The following is a 20740-nucleotide window of genomic DNA, read 5'->3' on the forward strand; positions in this document are numbered from 1 at the left end:
ATGATGAATATGAGATGTGCTTCCTGGGCGTGAGAAATCCGCAACGATCTTCATCCCATCTTGATATAAGTATCATGCGGCCTATCCCAATTTGCTGCTAATTTGAGATAAGCAGCCCAAAAATCGTAGCGCAATCATTAGCAAATCTTCCGCCATCGATAAGAGGAACGAAACGGGTTTTACCACGTTGTCACATCACATCACAGATAGCAAATTGGTCCAAGATGGTATGTACTTGAGGAGACAATAATGCAGCCACCGAGCTATTTTTGAACTTCCAAGCTAAACTTGAGAACCGATGACATAAGAGGCGATTCGCAGCCGTAAGTTAAAACAAGATTCGAGGAACTTGAACCTGGACTAACGGTTGTATCCGATGATGGCGTGATAAGGATTTGGGCCGCTGGTTTTATTCAGTTATCTGAACACACTGCATAACGAAAGTCTCCTCTCTCAGCTTTCATGTACAGTACTATAAACCGAGTGGGCCTGTTTCAAGCGACGCAAAGTGATCACATCATATCATTTTATGAGACCCGCGCTCCTGGTTGGGCGATATGGCTAAGTGTACCCACATGACCACCGAACAAGTTGCGACAAGCAGTCCTCTGCACCTCTCGCAACATCTAAAAGGGGACAGGTATGTAACGACTGTGTGTATATGCATATCATAGTGCTGGTAACTGTATATGCAAGCAACACCAACTATAGAGCGAAACTGCATCATCTCGTCACTCCTCATCCCTCAGATGCTCCTCACTACCCCAAGCCTCGAGTCTTCCCCTCGGGACCAGCCCCATCCCCTCCTCCCCATCTTCCCACCACACTCTGAGTATCGCCACACCAGTATTCCCCACCTGCTTGCCCTCCTCCCCCTCAAACGAGATATGTTCAGGTACGTGCAGGTCGATCGGCGCTTTCTTCTTCAGCTTCTCCATCTCGTCAGTGGATTGGGAAGTCAACATGTCCAGTAAAGCGGTAATACATTCCTGGTGGGTCACCACCAATACCACGCCTTTACTTGTGGTGTTAGTTTGGACTGAGCCCGATCGAGCGATCCCCGGTCGGGGGAGACCCTTGATTGAGCTTAGGGCTCGCTCGAGGGCTGGGCCGGAGGATGATGTGGGGGATAGAGGGGAGATGGGCGTGGCTGACCCTGACGCCGCGGGGGTGTGCGTGTCGAGTAGGACTGAGAGCCAGTCGTGTAGTCTTGCTGAGAGGCTGTGCGAGTTTTCACAGAGCTCGATCAGCGTTGTTTCCATTTTTAATGGAGATGACGATATCCAATTGATAAGGAGCCAAGGCACTGGTGTCTGGCACGATCAGACCCGGGGATTATGTGAAAGAGAACTTTGCTCACTCCGCTCGAGGCTCCCCGCCCATCTCATCCATCTTCCCCTTAACCTCCTCCCAGGGCTGACCCTCCGCCCGACCCGCCCCTTGAGTGACCAGCCTCTCATCGATCCGAAGTTTGGCCTTTGGCTGTCCCGCGCAGATGATCCTGGCGGTCTACAACATGGCACACGGACTGTCATTAGCATCGTTCATCTCCCAATACACGGCTATTGCTGTTGGCAGGGATGCCCTACAGTGAGAGGATTATACGCACATTCTCGGCCCTGTTCAACGGGCTAGACCAGGCTTCAGTGAATGGGACGAGTTTCAACCATTCGCTCAGCTTTTTAGCTTGTTCTTGACCTGTCGGGGACAAAGGGGTATCGAGATGTCCTTGGACGATACCTCGAGCGTTTCTGATGGGGCACATTGTGAGTGATACTTTACTTGTGGACGTGGAGGAGTCGAGAACTTACTGCTCGGTCTGACCATGTCTGACTAGGTATAACAGCATTTCGAATTGTTCTTTCTGTCCTGTGCAAAATTAAATAGCTGAGTATTTTGATAAAATAAGATAAAGCGCTGGTCAGTCGACCCCATGCACCTCGGACATCTTATATGCCCTTTTCATCCTGGCTTGATCATCCGGACTTCGATGTATCCTTTGTTTCTAACGGAAAATCAAGCGTTCCAACGACACAAAAGACCCGTAAACGTTCGTCCGAGATCGGCGGAAGAACACAGCACCTCCATTGACAAGTAAGAAGAGACACCTCGTCCGTTGTTCTTGTGCTTCCCATGCCAGGTCAAAGGAGTGGACAAGGATCAGTGTTTTCCAGATGGTACCTGCATTTCCATCTATAAGTCTACAATGTCCAACAAGATATCCCTATTCCGACGTGAAAACCTTTCATCCCTTTATTTTCGGACAAACGTGCGACGCACTGGCCCATCTAAGAAGGCAAGAATTGAGGAGGGAAGATACCCCTTGGTCCGTACCAGTTACCCTTGAGCATTCTCGAGAAGTACGCTCGGGGCATGAGGTCTTTGGTGAGGTGGTAGAAGAGTCTGTAGCGAGGTGATCGGATGTTAGCACCGATTGAGGCATGTAGAGCATGAACCGTACTCACCGGTTAGGAACCGCTTGATCTGTGAATCTACCGAAACTCTCCTTTCGCTGGGCACCATACTTGAACTCGGCCAGTAGCAATTCCCCTCGACCGGTGAACAAGGGACACGAGGTGTATCCATCGTAGATTGCGTCGCCAACTTTACCAGTTTCCATAAGTGTTACAAGGTTATGGGCGAGAACGGGGGTTTGACCGGTGATAGCTGCGGCGGTCTGCGAGGCGTTCATACTTAGCACCACATCGCAAAGATATAAACCCACCAACTCACCTTGGAAGTAGGAAGCGAAGAGGAATCACCCAACGAGAAAACATTCTCGTATTTCTTGTGTTGGAGGGTACCTTGGTCCACATCAACCCATCCGACCGAATCTGCCAATGGCGATTTCTTGATCCAATCCAACGGACCCATCTGAGGAACAGCATGTAACAATCCATACTCCTTTTCGATCTTCTTCCCCTTGTTCTCCCCAGCGACAACTTCAAACACAGCCACCTTATCATCCGGTCGGATCTCCACCAAGTTGGTGTTGAACAACGCATCTATACCCTTCTTTTGTCTGATAGCGTCGAGAGCTTTGGAGTAGTGAGGGACGGCAAACATCGTTGGCATACCGGTGATGAAGGTTGAGTGGTTGTTGGAGGTCTCGGCTTGGGATTTCCAGAACGAGTCGGCCATGTATGCCATCTTTTGGGGGGCTATTTATACTGTCAGCTCAGGCCTGAGACATGTGGGTGACATTACTCACCACCGGCACATTTGATCACACCGAAAGGTTGAGTGAAGATAGCCTCTCCCTCTCCCTTGTGGTTTCGTACCAGATCCCAAGTCTTGTCGGCGGTCTCGTAGGAGTAGATAGTGGAGACCTTCGATTTAGTAGGATCGGCAATGGCTTGCTTGAGTCCCTTGATGTTATCCCAGTCTGTGGGATACTGTCAGCTGTTATCGAGCCTCTGAAAGCGAGGAACAACCCACTTATCTGAATACCAGCAGCAACTACCAAGTAATCGTAAGAAAGCTTGCTTCCATCGGCGAGCACTACCTGGTTCGCTCCAGGTTCGAAAGCCGAAGCATTCTGAGGGATGTGGGCGAATTGAGAAGGGATCAACGAATCGAGAGATCTCCTGTAGGTGTCCTTGGAGGCGAGACCTGATCCGACGATCGTCCATCCGGGTTGGTAATCGTGGTTTTTGGCGGCCTAGACGAGCTCTCTCGATTAGCTGCGATCCATCGGCAGAGTAGTGAAAGAACTCACATCGATAATAGCTACATCGCCATCACCCAGAGTCTTCCCTTGAGCTTGGAAGGCGTTGTAGATCTGGTTGGCAGCGGCAAGACCACCGGCACCTGCAGCGATTTGCCATAAATTAGCATTCGCCTTGTACAAAAACCTCGGATAGCCGAGAAAAGCAGCAGGACTTACCACCACCGATGACGACGACCTTGTGCTTGCCAGCGGCAGAGGTGGACGCTAATCGAGCGAGAGAAGGGAGGGTTTTAGGAACGAAGGACATGGTGGCGAATGTGCTTTTTGGGTTGATGAAAAGAACAAGGATGACATGATGAGATGCAATTTATGTGTTGTTTTCATGATTTATAGTGGTGATTCCGAAATCATCCTGGAAAGACATGATTCATCACCAACTTTTTTGGGAATTGGGTGAATTGCGCCATCGACAAATGCGGGGTAAGAGCCAAGCTCAAGGGATACCGCCACGTGGTTTTGTGCGGGGTAGAACACCAGCAGGCATCGATTTGCACGACCGTGGGAATGTTTTTATGATTGTGAAATGTGTATTGGGTTGAGCAAGAGAGAGAGAGAGAGAGTCGAGTATCGTTCATGTCGATTGTGAGTGACATCGCTTTCCATTGCTGTGACCTAATACTATCATCTTACCCCTTCGCTCCACCGCTCAACCATGTCCGACCCACCCCAAGCAGATACACAACCCACATCAACGACAGCAGCTTCCACCTTCGCGTCCACATCGAAGAACAACTCGCTCATCCCTACCCTTTCGAGATTATCACAATCCACATCCCGCCCATCGATACCACACGACTCCGCTGATCAAGGGATCACTCGTCAGACCATGCGAATAGGTAAAGAAGCATGGCGAAGGAGTGGTCTTAGCTCTCTGTGGAGGACCAACGATGAGACCCCGGAAGATACGATTACCCATATCAAGTCGAGATCAGATGAGACGTCCTCATCGACCGAATCGTCCTCATCAATGTTCAAACTCCGTACACAGCCCCTCGATACATCTTCGATACTTTACCCTACCCTCACTGTCCATCCACCACCGGTCAACCACAACATACTGGTGCTATCCTTATCTCACGTCGGTTCAGCACCACCGACTCTGTCAAACGACGAGCTATTCAACGTACTGCTCAGAAGGTTGGAACCGTGGGTCGGCGAGGAGGGAGAAGGCGGGTACGTGCTGGTTGTTCTTGCTGATGAGGATGACCACATGGTTAAAGGGAAGGAGAAGAGGAAATTACCGGGTATAGGATGGTGGGTTTGGAGATGGAAGAGATTACCCAGGAAGTGAGTTATATCCATCTCAAGATGTGAAGATCAATGCTGATTTAGTATCTTTTGCAGGTACCGCAAAAACCTGAAGCGATTGGTATGTCGCTTGATCATCTAGGTGTATGCTGAGAAAGGATAACCTGCTAATGAAACTGTCATCAGTATATCGTGCATCCCTCAATGTTCACCCGAAGTAAGTCAATTCCTATTCCTGAAGTTCCGGCTAAAATGCTCATGTATTTCGTATAACAGCCCTCCTCCCACTCATCAGCCCCTTCATCTCCCCCAAATCATACTCCAAGCTCCATCCCTTACCCTCCCTCCTCTCGCTGCATCACACTCACGGCGTATCGCTAAAAGGAATCGACATCAGTCTTCCAGTCCTCGAAGCAGAAGCTCGAGTCTTGAGAGACAGACCCGATATCATCCCTCCTACACCATCAAAAGAAGGAACCAGCTCCGCACCGAAGCTTAAGCGTATGGACAGCGAGTCAAGCATAGCGAGTTGGGGGTATCAGACCATCTCTTCAGCAGTCGAGACGGCCGCTTCTTACCTCCCTTTGCCTCGTTTCGGTGTCGACTCATACCATCGGCCTGCCCTTGAGTCGGCGGGTAACAAGGGATATTGGGGAAGGGATCTGGATGAATTGACGAAAGAATGTGGTGGGAACGTACCGCCTCTATTGGTCGAGCTGGGAAAGGTCATTCTCAAGGAATGTACAACTACCGAAGGGGTGTTTAGGAGGACGTCAAATGTGAGTTGTTTCAACGTCTTCTTCCTGTCGATCTCCATGACAAGCTGAAACCTCCTGTACAGTCCCATCTGCTCCCCGTCTTGACAGCTATCCTGGATTTGCCAATATCCCAACACCCAAATCTAACATGGACGGAAATAGCCAGAGAAGATTCGTTACTCCCGCCCAAGATCCTTTCTCGTTTCTTGGGCGAATTGACACAACCCATATTAACTAGCGATATGTACTCTACCATCAGGGAGACTGAAACGGCAGAAGAGTAGGTCAAACCCTCACTCACTGTAGATCATCGTGATTCCGCTAACGAGACTTATCTTGAACAGTGTCAAAACCAAACTCATTCCTTCCCTCTCACCTCCAAGAGCACAGATCCTTACCTATCTCATCCACCTGCTACGGCATCTCTCCCTCCACTCCGACCAGACGAAAATGACCTCGCTCAACCTCTCCATCGTGATTGCCCCGGTACTCATAAGGGGACCAGATCCCATCGAAGATACGATACTATGTTTGGAACCGGGCAAACCCGTTCCCGTGGGATTGCGGAAGATGGCAGAGGTGAATGGTCTGACGTTTCCGGAAGGCACGGGCACGTTGGTGGGATTACTGGATACGTGGATTAGGGAATATCCTCTCATCTCGGGAGAGGAGAACAAAGCAAATTGTGATCTAGTCGGCAACAGATTGTCAATGATCGGAAGCGATACCAGGAGACACTCGTTGCTTGGTAGCGGTAGTGGTAGTGGTAGGAATAGGTCAACAACTTTGTCTAGTACCACCACGACGTCGACATCGATCGACTGATCTTGCATCTCTATTGTTACCCGTGCAATTGCAACTCTGCTGTAGCTCAAAGCGGACAATAGACTGTGGACATTCACCGTGCGTGTTGTATGGATGTTACTGGTTGTATGCAATGCATTATCCTTTCTACAAACGAGCTAATCCTCAGCTTTACGTTTCCTGTTGATCTGCGCTCTAGCACTCCTCAGCGCGAGATTTAATATCCTCTTTTCGCCTAATCTCACTATTGCGGCGTAACATTTGCGCAGCGCGGTAGTGTTCACTTGTTTGGCCTCGTCTGGAATATCGGAAGGTAGAGCTGTCGATGAAGTTGGACGGGGGATGTGGTCGATGGGTAGTGAGCGAATGACATCCAAGTCGGACTGTAGGAAAAATGATTCACATGATTAGCCAAAACATACCCATTTTACTTGGAATTCAACCAAAGAGGGAGATTGACCTACCTGTATATCACCGTCGTACCTCGATAACCTACTTTCAACAGCTCGTACAATCACCCCAGCTACGTCGTTGTCCATCGCGGTAGTAGGCAATTTCCCCTTCTTCTTGGCTCTGAGCCATTCTTGGTCGTACAGCAATAATCTTATGAACGCGATGAGAGAGTCGTCGATCTCTGAGGAAAGGGATAGGGGGAACATGCTATGTTCAAGATGAGATCAGCGATACCCCTTTCATTGCTATCTAGACATGCAGATCCAAAAATGATAGATACGTTTAGTGAAGATGAAGTGCTCATAGCAAAGTTACTCACTCCTCCTGACCTTCATCCAACCACCAATCAATCCTCTTCTTCATCGCCTTCTCCCATTTCTCATCGTCCTCCCCCTTTCGCACGCATTGCAATACCATCTCACCATCTATCAGAACTTCATCTCCTGGATTGCCGTACCCCCATCCACCCACTTCTTCTTCCGTCAGTAGCTCGAGCAAGTCCGAGGGGAGAGGGAGTATATCGACGTGGCCGTATTTCCTCAGGAGTTCGGAATTGGGTGGGGAGGCGTAGGTATTGTACTGCGGACTTGTTAGCTCAGCCAAGATAGAGACTGCTATACGACCACACGGTTGACAGCTGCTGGAAAAACACTCACTATCTGCTCGTCCTTCTCGATAGACTTGGTAGCTTTCATCGTGAACTCCTTCTCATCCCCCGGTGCGCCTCCATTCGCGGCGCCAGGAGCCACCTCCTCATCAGTATACAAATTCGCATTATCCCTCTCAAACGCTGCATTCAACATGTCCGCAAAAGGAATCATCACTGCTATCTGATCTTCATCGTCGTCATCGCTGAAATGGCTCTCGTCGTCGTCTTGGTCCTTGGAGAGATTGGTGAAGCGGGACGAGGGGACTGTGAATGATCGGGAGAGTATGCGGGAACCTTGGAGGTGGAATGATGAGAGGGTATGGTGTGGAGAGGATGAAGGGAAGAGTTCGGGGTGGGCCTGGTCAGTTTGACAAGTCAGCTCTTGTTCTATATTTGAACCTAATGTTAATAGCTCGTCTAAAGACGTTACCTCGTGGCCTTTACAGAGGAGATGATGGACGAATGACCCACCTTGATCACTGGTAAGAGGTATTCGGTATATTCCTTCTCGGCTTCCTCTTTACCTATTCGATCTGAGACGGAACAACAGAAGGTGTCAGCAGGAAGCTCATGTGAGATTGACGTCTTGAGAGAGTCTGGTGGCTGATACTCGCCCTCAATATCAGTCCCCTTCAAATCTTTCCTCTCATCTTCATCCCACATCATAGGCGTATCAAACTCCCTCGGCATATTCGCTGATCACATTGCCCAAAACGAAATCAGCGTCCATCCATTCCCCATAACTATCTTTGATAGCAGATGGTAAGGCGTATAGAACGAAGGTACTCACACAGATAACCTGACCATTTACTCTCCGGCCCCCGCTCACTCTCCCACATCATCACCAATATCAACTTACACCAACCATGATCCAGCCGCTCCCATTCTTCCGGTGTCAACTTCTGGGACAGGTCCGATGTGAATGGAGAGAGTATCAGCGAGTCGGGGATATGGAAGAGGGGTGTGTCTTCCTACTTCCCAGCATCAGTATCAATATCTCTAAGCTCTGAGCTGACATTTGAGAGAGTCGGAGTGGTTTGTGATGCATTGAGTATACTATTGACGAACTACTCACAGGAATGGATTCCAATGCTACAGCACCATACCCCATCCCATCGAATGGCTTCAACCCTAGGTATTTCTCATTGTACCATCCTCCAGCTTTCTTGAACCATCCTAGGAACTCTGTGGGGTTGAACGTGGCCATCTGGATGAAATTTGTTCTAATTCGGGCCTGTAGTTGGATCTGCGTATCGACAAGGAAGATGGGAGGAACCGAAATATCAAAATCGGAAATCAGAGTTCAAAAAATCAAAGATTGGAAGTGCAAAGTGGAGGTTGATCGGTTGATTGATTGATTCATAGATAATCAAAATACGTTTGGACTGCATAATCTTATTAACCATCATCTATACAACAACAGAGGCAAGAAACAATACTACTAAAAAGACGAGCAAAAGCTATACTAAATCACATATATCGATATATGCACCACCACCCTCTTTACCTACTCCCAATCGGAATCCTCATCATCCTCATTGACCGGCGCAGCAGCAGTGGTACTCGCCGGAACGACCGGTTTCTTACCCTGATCACTAACTACATCATAACTCTCTTCAGAATCTCTTGGGCTGGTAGATGTCGAGGTCGCCGATTTGGGCAGCGTTGAAGGCAATTTACCGTCGTTCTCGATCTTAGGTGTCACTTCGGCTGTACCGGATGGAGCTGCCGTAGTGGGGGCGGACTCAGTCTCGGGCTCATCATCCCAGTTGAAGTCGTCTGTTTCTTCTTCTTGAGTTGTGGCTGAACAAATCACAAAGTGTCAGCGCATACACAGAAGATGATGTGAAAAATAGACGATCGCTCTCACCCTGTAGTAATGCCTTTCTCTTCTTCTCTTCACCTTCTATCATGTGTTTATGGAATAGGTATCTCTGCCAGAACTGTTCGTCCGTGAGATGCTCGGGAACTGATTCCGCCATGAAAAGATATCAGCCATGATCCCCCATCGGCTGAGGCACTGAAGGACAGCCCGAGAATACTGAAATGTTTACTCACCCAATTCCATCCTTATACCACCGACATTACCTTCCTCCACCTCCCTCAACTCCCTCTTCTGATCCTCATAATGATCCCTCACCCAATCCCCAAACTCCCTCTTCCTCTCCTCAGTCTCATCCACCCCCTGCGGATCAACCATCAACAGCCCCTTATCCTCCCTCAACCTCCTCAACAACGCATCTTTACGAGACGTCGCCAGCGCTAGGCTCGAAATGGGTTTCGATTTCTTCGCTGTCGCACTCGCACTCTGATCAAAGGTAGACTTGGTTGTAGGTGAAGAAGTGGAGAACGAGTAGAAATCGCTCCCATCCCATACCATGTGTTCATCGGGGTTTTCACCCGTTTGATCGGGAGGTACAACTTTGACATTATCTTCTACCCACTTCTCCGCGTCCTTTAAGAATACCTCAGATTTCTTCAAGTACTCTTCAGCCAACTTTTCGGCCTGGTGGATCGAAAGTTGCAAATTCTCCTTCGCACTTGATATCTTGAGATTTTCAGCCAATTTTGCTCGGAGTTGCTCGGGATTGGACAGATCCTTCAAATTCGGGTTATTCTTAGCTGCGTTGAGAGTGGATTGAAGGGTGTTCTGCAGCTGAGCGGTGTTTATACCCAACTTGTTAAACAGGTTACTCGCCGCTGCAGCCGCGGTATTCTCCTCTTCTTCGGCGGTAGATTCCCTCTCTTTACCCTTTCCCTTTTCTCGCGATTTCGCTTCTTCCTCTTTGGCAGCTTTCGCAGCGGCCTTCTTGGCCTTCTCGGCTTCTTGCTCGGCAGCATATTCCGCCGGGTCTTTACGCACCACCTCGATATTTGCTGTTCGCAGGTACTCCAGATCCGCTTGAGCTTGAGATACAGTCTTATCAAGATCCGCTTTGAGGGTTGTTAACGCAGAGGCGGACTACGAGAGGGACACATGATCAGTATCAAGATCTCTACTCTGAGCATGAGATGTTCAACTCGCCTGCTTTTTTACCCCACCCCACCAACTATTCAAGGTACCCATGACCTGCCCTACCTCCTCCTCAAAGTTGTTCCTGTTCACACTCTGCTGCAAAGCCTGCTGAACGGTCCGTGTAGGTGCAGCATCGGGAGTAGGCGTGGTGGGTTCTGCTTTTGTGGAGGGCTCGGACGCATGGATCGTCTCTGCTGGAGAAGGTGGTCGAGGGGAGCGGTTGGTAGTTTCGATGGTGGGGTCAGAAGGTGAGGAAGAGGAGGCTTTGTCCTTGACTGGAGAGGATGAGGATGACATCTTGCTGTCCGTTTGTTGAAAATGTTGATAGATGATGTGAGTAGGAAGGAGGTATGGGAATTAACCAGTAGTGCTGTAACGTCGAGTGGTTTAAGCATAGCCAGCAGATCACCCCGCAGCGTATCTTATTCAAGTTGTCCATTTATTAGGGCAAACATCTGACACGTTGACCACGTGTGACTTTGAGCTTTGACGCGTTAATGGGTGCCTGATTTATCAAGTGCTATTGAGGATTCGTAAGTTGGGAGAGAGAGTGAAAGAAACATATATAAGAGAACATGAGAGGATGAGAATTAATCCTACATCTTCCTCATCTTCTTCTTGACTGGACAAGACATATCATACCCAGCTCACAGAGAGAGGCGATACCAACTCGCACGACAAAATGTCACAGTCACTCCCCCAATCACAGCGATACGACGACTACGCTTTCGAACCCACTCAACTCTCACAGCCGTATTTCAGTCAGACCCAAAACAGCACCTTTGCTAACAGTCAGGTAGAACCTAGGAGAAAATATTGTAAGTTCTTTGGGTCATGTCCCTCGTACTATGCTGATATATTGACGGTAATATATAGGGGCAGTGTTCATCCCAACTCAATCCGAACGAGATATCCTCAAGATTCCATGGTCCAAAGCATCTATCCAACTGGGTAGAGGACCAAGAGTGTTATCCAAGAACGATGTGATCCTCCCTGAGAAAAGGATATCAAATATCCATTGTAAGATCACTTTAGGGATACAGGGGCCAAATGGAAGTGGGTCATCGTTACCTACAATACAGAGTTGGAAGGATGGGGAAGGTGATCCGGAGGTTTGGATTGAGGATTTGAAGAGTAGTAATGGGACTTTTGTAGGTCGTTTTTCTCGCTCTTTTATACTGGGACGATTTCGTTCGCATTAGAGATTCCTTTCAACTTATATTTATCATCTCCCTTCTTTGCGCCTGTTCACTAACCAGCGGTTTACCCTTTCCAACACGTTAAGCATACGTAGCGCTGATGCAATATCCCCTTTCTCAGCTTAACGGAGAGAGAGTGACCACTCGTCGAATGCTCCAACATGGCGATGAGATCTCCCTTGGTCATTCGGGCACACTCGACAATCACGATGTCAGATACATCTACCGCTCAGTGGGGAATAAAGGCGCAAAGCTGGCTCAAGGAAGTAGTAGGCATGATGTGGTGGGAGCTGTGTATGAGAGGTATCAAGTATTAGATAGGTGGGTCGAATCGTCTGTTCTCTTTATATGAGGTCCGGCTGACAAACCTTCGTCCCAATATCTTTTCCTCTTCCCGACATCACGTTACTCCATATTACTCTCGACAGACTCGGTAAAGGTACTTTCGCAGAAGTGAGAAAAGCTGTAGATGTCGAGACCGGTGCATTGAGAGCGATCAAGGTGAGTTGCCCACTCCCCCTTGATGTGATTCTAGCTCAAATGACGATATGCCTACTAGCAAATCATCAAACATCGATTCGCAGGAAACGACAAGACCCTCGAGCTCTTCCACCGAGAGATCGAAATTTGCAAAACGTTAGAACATGTATGTGATTCCTTGAAAGGCCTTCCTTTACTGATTTATCTGTGTATGTGTGGGTAGGAAAACATTTGCCGATTGATCGACTATTATGAGGATCCACAGCATATCTGTCTGGTCTTAGAGTATATCGACGGAGGGGACATGTTGGATTATATTATGAATTGGCCCAATGAGACTGGAGGTGGATTGCGTGAGTGATATGCACCTATCGGAACAACTGATGAGCTGATGATGATTCCTTGGATAGCTGAATATCACGCTGCAGAGTTGACGGTGCAGATTTGTCGAGCTATGGCCTATACCGTGAGTTGATCAGTAGATAACAAAGCTGATCTGTGTAGCATTCCATGGGTGTCACGCATCGAGATCTCAAGCCAGAGGTGGGTGCCTGATTGATCACGTATCGATTCAATGCTGATAGAAGAGAAACGAACAGAACATCCTTCTTACTAGAGAGACGGCAGAAGCACCGGTGCAAGTGAAGATTGCAGATTTCGGGTTAGCTAAGATGGGTATGTTCGCCCATCCTGGAGCCCAACAGGACAAAATGATTGACCTTGATTGATTCCTTAGTCCACGCCGAGACCATGCTTACTTCCATGGTCGGTACACCGCAATATCTCGCGCCGGAAGTGGTGATGCAGACCAAGCAACAGCCTGGGTATGAGAACGTGGTGGATTCTTGGTCTATCGGTATCATAGTGTACAGGTGAGCTCACGTTATGCCAAGTCATGTACTCAAGCCTCAGCTGACAGTCTTCAACCGCTAGTATGATGACCAAGGCTTTACCCTTCGATGAAGATGCGGACGCGCCCGTGGAGGTAAGTTGAGAATTCTCAGTATCCTCTTGGGAATCATGCTAACCTTTCCTCAGAAACGCATCAAAGACCGATTCACCCAACCAGCCGACACCGAGCTCCTAGTGCGACTTGGAATAAGCGACCTCGCCATCGACTTCATCTCCGGATTACTCGCCAAAGACCCCAGACAGAGATTAAGTATGAGACAAGCATTAGACCACGAATGGTTATCTGGCCCCAGCTCCCAAATCAGTGAAAGTCAATTACCAGCTTCTCAAGCTCTTGGTGGAGATTCCGTTTGGTCGATCGAATCGTTTGATGATCAGTTCCCCCTGGACCAAAACAACAACAACAACCATTCGAGCGATCCTATGAATGGCGATCAGGTTGGTTCGGAGGAGGGGATAGGTAGATGGTCTAGACCTATGACTGCCTCTGGGACGAATTACGAGTCTTTGGGAGAATACGGTTCTGAAGAGAGTTTCAGCCAACCTATGGGTAATTTACACTTGAATACTCCATTGATCGAACGCAAGGTTACGTCGTCGACGAAGACGAAAAATCAATTACCCAGCTCACCACCGCTTTCTTCGTCCTCTCTTGCTGGTGCGCCGGCCTTAATTGTGGATTTACAACGTGATGGAGCGGAGGATATCAAGGTAGATAAGGACGGCGGATTACCCACTCCTATCACACCTCGACTTGATATCAATGAAGATGTCAGTATGAACGGGAATGGACCTACCAACGGGATTGGAACTGGTACGGCTCTGTTGATTACGAAGAGGAAGAATGCAGATGAAGTGGAAGGGTTCAGCTCGGGTAGTCTATCCCCACCGCCTGTACGAAGTGAGAATGGTGATGAGCCAGAGCAGGAGGACGAAAAGGAGAAGAACAAGAGGAAAGAAAAGGCTAAATCCACTTCTCCTAGGACTATGCCTACTAGGCAGTCTACTAGGACTACTAGGATTAGGAAGTCGATGAGGTTGGGGTAATTAATGGCTTAGGAAGGGACTTGGTGCGTGGTGGTAAGCTTGGTTGAACCTCAAGGAAAGGAAGGGTTATAGGATTCCGGGGAATATCATTGGGTTGAAGAAAGCACGAACGAAAGTCTGGAGTTCAGGAACGATCATCTTGTATATATCGCCTTCTCGAATGTCGCCACAAGCAAAAAGGGATATTGTGCAGCAAGTGGAAATCCCAATATCCTATTCATACGTATTATCATGAGTAGAAGTACATCTTATGTGATTCAACGAGGTTTATTTGTGTTATATAGGAGATAGTATATACATATGAATATGATCACATAGTCCTTTCATGCATTATATATTATGTATATCATATGATTCGTGGTTGTTTTCGAGTCTTTGTTCATGGTACTGTCCTAGAAAGACAGGACTGTAGACAGGACTGTCCGTCTGTTTGATTTGGCTTTGAGGTTTCACTGATGCAATTCACGGGAGATCCTCAGCACTGATAGGAGTTCTCTACCCGCTCGACGCTTTATGATTTCCTATATCCACGAGCGAGTCAGTATCACTATACACCACCAACTCTCTTCTCGCCGTAACGTCGGGTTGAGAAGGGTATTGATTCTGCACTCACCTTACAGATTAACCCTTTCGCCTCCATCTTACGTATAATCTCCAATGGTTTATTCTGAACCACTGTGACGAGGTACATCTTACCGCTTGGTGTGAGCAGGTCCTACAGCGATGAGCGATGAGCGTAATATCGTAAGCTCGAGCTCGATTATCCGTTGAACTATTGGTTCTAAAGCAAAGACGAAGAAAGACATACAGGTAATTGGTCTAATATAATGTCAGTCACGATCATACCGTCCTGTCCACCTGCCCAGGCACCTCCTATGTCTTTCTGATGTTGGGTGTCGAGCAGCCTAGTATTGTGGATGAGAAATATACGCCAACTCTCATACATACTGTGATTGCGTGCTTTGTTTATATTGTCGACTTGTGATCGAGGTGAAGGGGGGGACTCACTCGGTCATTCCTGTGGGTACGTATGGGGGATTGAATACCAGGATATCGACCTTGTTTCGGAGTCTGGAGGATAATGGATCAAGGAGGTGACATAGGATTGGGTTTAGTGATATCTAAATAGCAATACAGAGTATCAGCCGTAAGTGAGAGTATGATTTGAGGTATATTAGGGGTCATGACACTCACCTGGTTAGCTTTGGCTGTTCTTAGAGTCACTTCGCAGGCGTATCGGTTGATATCGGTTGAAAGGACCACTGTGTATCGATGGATCAGAATACATCATCAAACTGTGTCCTATGAATGTGAGAGGGTTCGCTCACAGCTTGAAGATGGGCCGACGAGCTGCGATAGGAAGGTCGACACTATGCCTGAGCCTGACCTAGAATTTGAAAACTCAGTACAAAGCAGCTATATCCATCACCAGCAGATCGAGCTCACCCTATCTCAACACATATAGTAGGCTTATCACCCCTTATCAGCTGAGCATCCAGTTCCAGCGCATCGAGAAGGATGAACGAGTCCTCTAGGATTTCAACTCTCTTTAGCGTCAGGTCAAACGACTCGAATGAAGGACGACAGACGACCCACCGGCAGGCTCGTACACGTGCTCGTAGTCTTCCTCTGTGAGATGCGCTATATTAGGTGTGGGCAGTGATATTGACATGTCATTGGGTCGTATATAACGATTAAAATAGCAGTAAGAAAGACTCATTCAGCTTCATCATGATCAACCGTCTCTATTTCCTATATCCATAATCTTATCTTTCGATTTTATGAGCTGGTACTTTCATTACGTAACGTGACATTTGTATGGTCAGTCATCACTCTTTCCCTGACGCGACGCATTGACAACACAGACAAAACCCCAGGTCGTCATCGACAGTTCTCCTCATCATGAATCTCTTTCTTTTCGTCTCCCTTCTTTGATTCTATAGTACTCATACCGAACACGATGACAGGTCAACAAGGAATGCACAATCTCGGGACCATCCTGTGAGTGACCCTTCCTGATTTCTCCCAGTGGACATTGCTCATTCAATTCCGACCACTAGGAAACGCCTCGAGGGTATGTCCGTAACACTCCATCTAGTCAAGCTATCGTACTGACATGCCAGTCGTGCATAGCCGTAACAAGTCGCCTAGAGGACGTAGCAGTCTCCTCCTCCTCCCCCGCACCCACCTCATCCCTCAAATCACCAACTACCGCCGTCCAAGATAATCTCGCGCATATCGCTTCTACAGGTGCTCCACCTCCTCCGCCCCCTCCTCCTCCTCCTGCGCCTGCTGCTGCTGCGGAAGAGGCCTTGTCACCAGCTGTAAAAGCTTACGAGGATGAGATTATCAATGGTGCGTTACAGGAGTTCATTGAGAAGTCCGATGAATTGGGCGGATTGGTACAACAGCATGTGAGTTCTCTCAGCCCACTTACCGATAACGATTCTTGAATACCGATTTGCCCTCCGTCAACCGTGTCGTACACTTTATGTCCCAAGCTTACTGGAACTTCGGACTGTGTTATGCTCTAGTCGTCTCTCCTTCCCGCCCTCTGTGAAGCCCAGCTCCAATTCCTCAAACTAGCTTCCAACCACTCCAAACCCTCGACACCTACTGCGCTCGGCCCACTACTCGAGCCTCAAGGCAAAGCCATCCAAGCTATCTTGGAGACGAAAGAGAAACTGTCGAGATCGAAGGAAGGCAGAGATTGGAATGTTTGCTTTAATACTTTGGGTGAAGGTGTTCCAGCCTGGGGATGGGTCCAGGTGGTGAGTCAACTCTTTCATCCGTCGTTGCGCCAACTCCAACCACAATGCCGGATGACTGATGGTTGCGTCATCGACGATGCTTAGGAACCCGCTCCTGCGCCTTTCGTAGCTGAGATGAAGAATGCTGCTCAGTTCTGGTCTGATCGTGTGATCAAGCAGTACAAGGATAGGTGTGTTAGCTTCTGTGTTTCGTCATAGACATTGAATATCTGGAAAGCTGATAATTCCACTTAGCAACCCCACTGCCGTCGCTTGGGCTAAATCCTTCGCTCAGCTCTTGACCTCCTTACAGGCTTATGTCAAACAATGGCATACTACTGGTGTAGCTTGGAACCCGAAGGCGAGTGGTGCTTAGTCATTGCGCAACGGATGACTCTGGAAATCCTGCCTTCGTCGCTAATCACCTGTTGTCTTTTAGGGATCTCCCGCACCATCCTCAATCCCCTCAGCCTCCTCATCATCTTCCGCTCCTCCCCCTCCCCCACCACCTCCAGCAGCTTCCAAGACCTCCGCTCCAGCTGGAGGAGCTGGAGGTACCGCAGCGTTACTGGCCGACTTGAACAAGGGCGGGGCAGTCACCTCCGGACTCAGAAAGGTAGATGCATCTCAGATGACACACAAGAATCCCGAACTTCGGTCCTCCTCCGTCGTTCCGGATAACGGTAGGAAGGCACCTCCATTGAAGCCTAAGCCTGGGGCTGCCCCTGCTAAGAAACCTGCTAAGTTGGAATTGGAGGATGGTAATAAGTGGATGGTGGTGAGTTGGGGGTTTCTGAAATTGCATTAAACCAATGGTCTTTGCTCTCTCTGCTCGACATGCGGATCATGCACGATGATAGCTAACAGCGAAAGTGTTTCGTACGTACAGGAATACCAAGAAGATAACAAGAACATCGTCATCGATCAGACCGAACTACACCAGACTGTCCACATCTTTAGCTGTAAAAATTCGGTAGTCAAGATTTCAGGTAAGATCAATGCGGTGACCATGGGTGAGTACGACCCTATTCCACCTGGAGTTAAATCCTTTCTTCATATACCGGATAAACATATTCGCTCCTGTCATTCTTCTTTCCAAGACGTCCTAGTACTTCCTATAATGCTCTACACATGCTAATACCCCCCACAGTCGGATGTAAGAAAACCGCCGTTGTCCTCGACTCCGCCGTCTCTTCCCTCTCCGTCACCTCCTCCCCATCATTCGAAGTTCAAATCACAGGTCAGATCCCAACGATCCAAGTGGACACTACCGACTCTGGGCAGATCTACCTCTCCAAAGAATGTATGAACACCGTCGAAATCATCACCTCCAAAACTTCCTCTCTCAATATCTCGGTCCCCACAGGTCAAGATGGCGATTTCGAGGAGAAGCCTGTGCCTGAGCAAATGAAGTCGAGGGTTGTTGGTGGGAAGTTGGTCACTGAGATTATTGAGCATGCGGGATAGGTTTTCGTCGATGGTATTTGTAGATAATTAAGGTTGTGCTTTGCTTGATAGAATGCATGAATAAATGATATACGGACTATAACAGAGGTTACCGCTGCATAGTCATCATGGAAGTTCGGTCATGGTCAATGTGGACCGTGAGATTCACGGTTATTCGATACTCTTCCGATGAGGTTGGAATAAAATGCATTGATGTGCGATACATAACATGTAATGATCTCCTAAGGACCCATACTCTTGTCCCTCTCTCTTATTCTCCTACGGGTCCCATTCGAATGAAGCACTACACCGACCCAGCAGCCCTAAACAACGTTATAGCCCTATCATCACCGCCCACTACGAATTGCTTCCCAGCAGCGAAGGTATCAGATGCAGTGGGTTGCCAGGCGATCCCCCATATCTCGGAATTACCAGTCGAGGTCGATACGCAGGCTCGTTGACCTACATCCCACAGCTTGATCATGCTGTCTGCGCCGCTGTGGTACAATATTGGGATTAGTCATCGTATCTTCGTGTTTGAGGGTAAGATGTAAGGCAAGGGGAGTATCACTTTACTCACCCACTTCCCAACAACTTGCCATCAGGACTAGCATCCACCTTCAATACCCAACTTTGATGACCCTGCATCATCGCTACTGCTCCTTCACCTTTCCCCCCTACTCCTGAGGACGATCCCGCACGGACATCATACAGGACTATCAGGTGGTCATCTGAGCCGGAGTAGAGCCACTATCCATGAACGGGAGTAAGCACATCTCGAGAAGTATACACGGAAATGCGTTTGGTTTCGGATGGTGTCTTACTTACCTGCGAATCGGGAGACCAAGTGATTGTTCTGACTGCTTTATTATGCGATGTGTAGGTTGCTACTACACTTGAAGTCTCCACGTCGATGACTATCACTTGACCTTGTTCTGTTGATAGAGCCAGGGACTGGCCGTCAGGGGACTGGAGTGGAATATTACCCAATCGACATCAGCGCTGTCGTTCGTGTCAGGGAGTTAAGGTAAAACGAGGAGTCGGTTGCTGGTGGGCTAGAAGCAAGATAAGATATTGACGAATACTCACAAATTGCACATCCATCCCGAACTTCCCTTTACCAGTATCTACCACTTTACCGTCCCCTCCAAGCCCACCTTTCTTGTTACTGCTATCTCCGTTGACGCCTTCTTGAGATTCCGCTGAGATGAGGTCCTGGTCAATTGATCGGATAGCTACTTTTGATGATCGGCCGGACCAGGCCCAGCATTTCTGCTGAGGGTGGATGGCCGATGTGAATGCTGGTAGTTCTGTGAGCGGCACTCAGATCAGTTACGACCTTCCTTTAGGAGCTCTTCATCATACGTCAGGTGAGGGAAGGAAAGATAGCAAGTGAGCAGCTTTGGGTCGACTCGTCATTCTTTGCGACGACCAAGGATAATCCGGACTAGTACGAGAGATTGCTATTCTCCCCATACCATTCCCAAGTCACAGATAGCATCACACCATGAAAACAAACACCCACCTTTCTCACCCTCCCCAACAACCTCTCGGCCAGTCTCCACCCTTCCCCTCACCTCCCCATTCTCAATATCCACCAACACCACCGTCCCGTCCAAACTCGTCGATAACCCGTACCTCCCACTTGAATCGGTGGATATCGAAGATATAGCCAGGGGGTTGGAGGTGAGATCGTATAGTGGTTTGGATAGTTCGGTGGGATCCCATATTCGTAGATGACCGTCTGCTGATCCTGAGAGGAGCTTGTTGGAGGACGTCCATTTGAGGGCCCAGATTGAGTCGGGAAGTACTGTGGGGATGTGTCAGCTGGGACTTCACTGTGTATGTATATAGGAAGTTGCGGTGTTGATGTAGTCTCTTTCCGGAAGTAGGGCGAAAGGGGAAGGTGGGAAGGTAGGTACTTACTTGGTGTGGATTCTTGTTGGAGATACGACAGAGACTGGCGAGCATGTCAGCTTTGATGCATTCGGATAGGATGTTCATTGGGCTCACCATCTTGCTAGTCGTTCACCTTATCTTCTTATCTTTGAATATACTGGAATGTCATGTGAAGAAAGAAGAAAATTGTGAGGTTATATAGTGACAATTCGATGTTGATGATCGCTGTTGGGAGTGACTTACTTTCCGCCGGTTAACTGAACTCAACAACGTCATTCCTCCATCCTCCAACCTCCATCCTCCGTTCTCCATTCTCCATTCTCTATCTTTCATCCTTCTTCCTTCTCTT

General features: G+C 48.4%; 9 protein-coding genes across 9 annotated transcripts; 3 read left to right on the forward strand and 6 right to left on the reverse strand.

The window, feature by feature from the left end:
- Nucleotides 1-731: 731 nt before the first annotated feature.
- On the reverse strand, nt 732-1849 carry I302_103624 (uncharacterized protein; the record flags this gene model as incomplete). The annotated part of the gene is made up of 4 exons (XM_019188994.2): nt 732-1221; nt 1361-1509; nt 1610-1751; nt 1812-1849. 4 exons carry the CDS (start codon nt 1847-1849, stop codon nt 732-734), a joined length of 819 nt encoding a protein of 272 aa, XP_019048556.2.
- Nucleotides 1850-2288: 439 nt separating this feature from the next.
- Nucleotides 2289-3977, reverse strand: I302_103625 (uncharacterized protein; the record flags this gene model as incomplete). Its single annotated transcript, XM_019188995.1, has 7 exons — nt 2289-2403; nt 2466-2677; nt 2734-3161; nt 3212-3385; nt 3439-3661; nt 3719-3810; nt 3887-3977. 7 exons carry the CDS (start codon nt 3975-3977, stop codon nt 2289-2291), a joined length of 1335 nt encoding a protein of 444 aa, XP_019048557.1.
- A 405-nt stretch (nt 3978-4382) lies between these two features.
- On the forward strand, nt 4383-6561 carry I302_103626 (uncharacterized protein; the record flags this gene model as incomplete). The annotated part of the gene is made up of 6 exons (XM_019188996.1): nt 4383-5017; nt 5075-5099; nt 5165-5195; nt 5255-5757; nt 5820-6016; nt 6081-6561. 6 exons carry the CDS (start codon nt 4383-4385, stop codon nt 6559-6561), a joined length of 1872 nt encoding a protein of 623 aa, XP_019048558.1.
- A 137-nt stretch (nt 6562-6698) lies between these two features.
- On the reverse strand, nt 6699-8849 carry I302_103627 (uncharacterized protein; the record flags this gene model as incomplete). Its single annotated transcript, XM_065869701.1, has 8 exons — nt 6699-6923; nt 7005-7200; nt 7313-7572; nt 7650-8000; nt 8114-8175; nt 8257-8337; nt 8433-8613; nt 8718-8849. 8 exons carry the CDS (start codon nt 8847-8849, stop codon nt 6699-6701), a joined length of 1488 nt encoding a protein of 495 aa, XP_065725773.1.
- A 300-nt stretch (nt 8850-9149) lies between these two features.
- On the reverse strand, nt 9150-10955 carry I302_103628 (uncharacterized protein; the record flags this gene model as incomplete). The annotated part of the gene is made up of 4 exons (XM_065869702.1): nt 9150-9445; nt 9513-9611; nt 9701-10604; nt 10668-10955. 4 exons carry the CDS (start codon nt 10953-10955, stop codon nt 9150-9152), a joined length of 1587 nt encoding a protein of 528 aa, XP_065725774.1.
- A 385-nt stretch (nt 10956-11340) lies between these two features.
- Nucleotides 11341-14296, forward strand: I302_103629 (uncharacterized protein; the record flags this gene model as incomplete). The annotated part of the gene is made up of 12 exons (XM_065869703.1): nt 11341-11476; nt 11535-11809; nt 11979-12178; nt 12286-12358; nt 12417-12503; nt 12561-12690; nt 12748-12803; nt 12875-12880; nt 12937-13012; nt 13074-13209; nt 13271-13322; nt 13376-14296. The coding sequence occupies 12 exons, from the start codon at nt 11341-11343 to the stop codon at nt 14294-14296; spliced, it is 2148 nt and encodes a 715-aa protein (XP_065725775.1).
- A 449-nt stretch (nt 14297-14745) lies between these two features.
- I302_103630 (uncharacterized protein) lies at nt 14746-15968 on the reverse strand (the record flags this gene model as incomplete). Its single annotated transcript, XM_019189000.1, has 8 exons — nt 14746-14817; nt 14910-15011; nt 15105-15201; nt 15305-15417; nt 15491-15558; nt 15625-15683; nt 15743-15827; nt 15893-15968. The coding sequence occupies 8 exons, from the start codon at nt 15966-15968 to the stop codon at nt 14746-14748; spliced, it is 672 nt and encodes a 223-aa protein (XP_019048562.1).
- A 288-nt stretch (nt 15969-16256) lies between these two features.
- I302_103631 (uncharacterized protein) lies at nt 16257-18513 on the forward strand (the record flags this gene model as incomplete). The annotated part of the gene is made up of 9 exons (XM_065869704.1): nt 16257-16297; nt 16357-16370; nt 16430-16710; nt 16831-17067; nt 17152-17237; nt 17302-17407; nt 17486-17824; nt 17936-18059; nt 18197-18513. 9 exons carry the CDS (start codon nt 16257-16259, stop codon nt 18511-18513), a joined length of 1545 nt encoding a protein of 514 aa, XP_065725776.1.
- Nucleotides 18514-18796: 283 nt separating this feature from the next.
- On the reverse strand, nt 18797-20508 carry I302_103632 (uncharacterized protein; the record flags this gene model as incomplete). Its single annotated transcript, XM_019189002.1, has 7 exons — nt 18797-18989; nt 19073-19242; nt 19321-19461; nt 19582-19802; nt 20018-20302; nt 20419-20452; nt 20506-20508. 7 exons carry the CDS (start codon nt 20506-20508, stop codon nt 18797-18799), a joined length of 1047 nt encoding a protein of 348 aa, XP_019048564.1.
- Between the last annotated feature and the right edge of the window lie 232 nt (nt 20509-20740).

The sequence above is a fragment of the Kwoniella bestiolae genome, chromosome 2 (assembly GCF_000512585.2).
Source record: "Kwoniella bestiolae CBS 10118 chromosome 2, complete sequence".
NCBI lineage: Eukaryota > Fungi > Basidiomycota > Tremellomycetes > Tremellales > Cryptococcaceae > Kwoniella > Kwoniella bestiolae.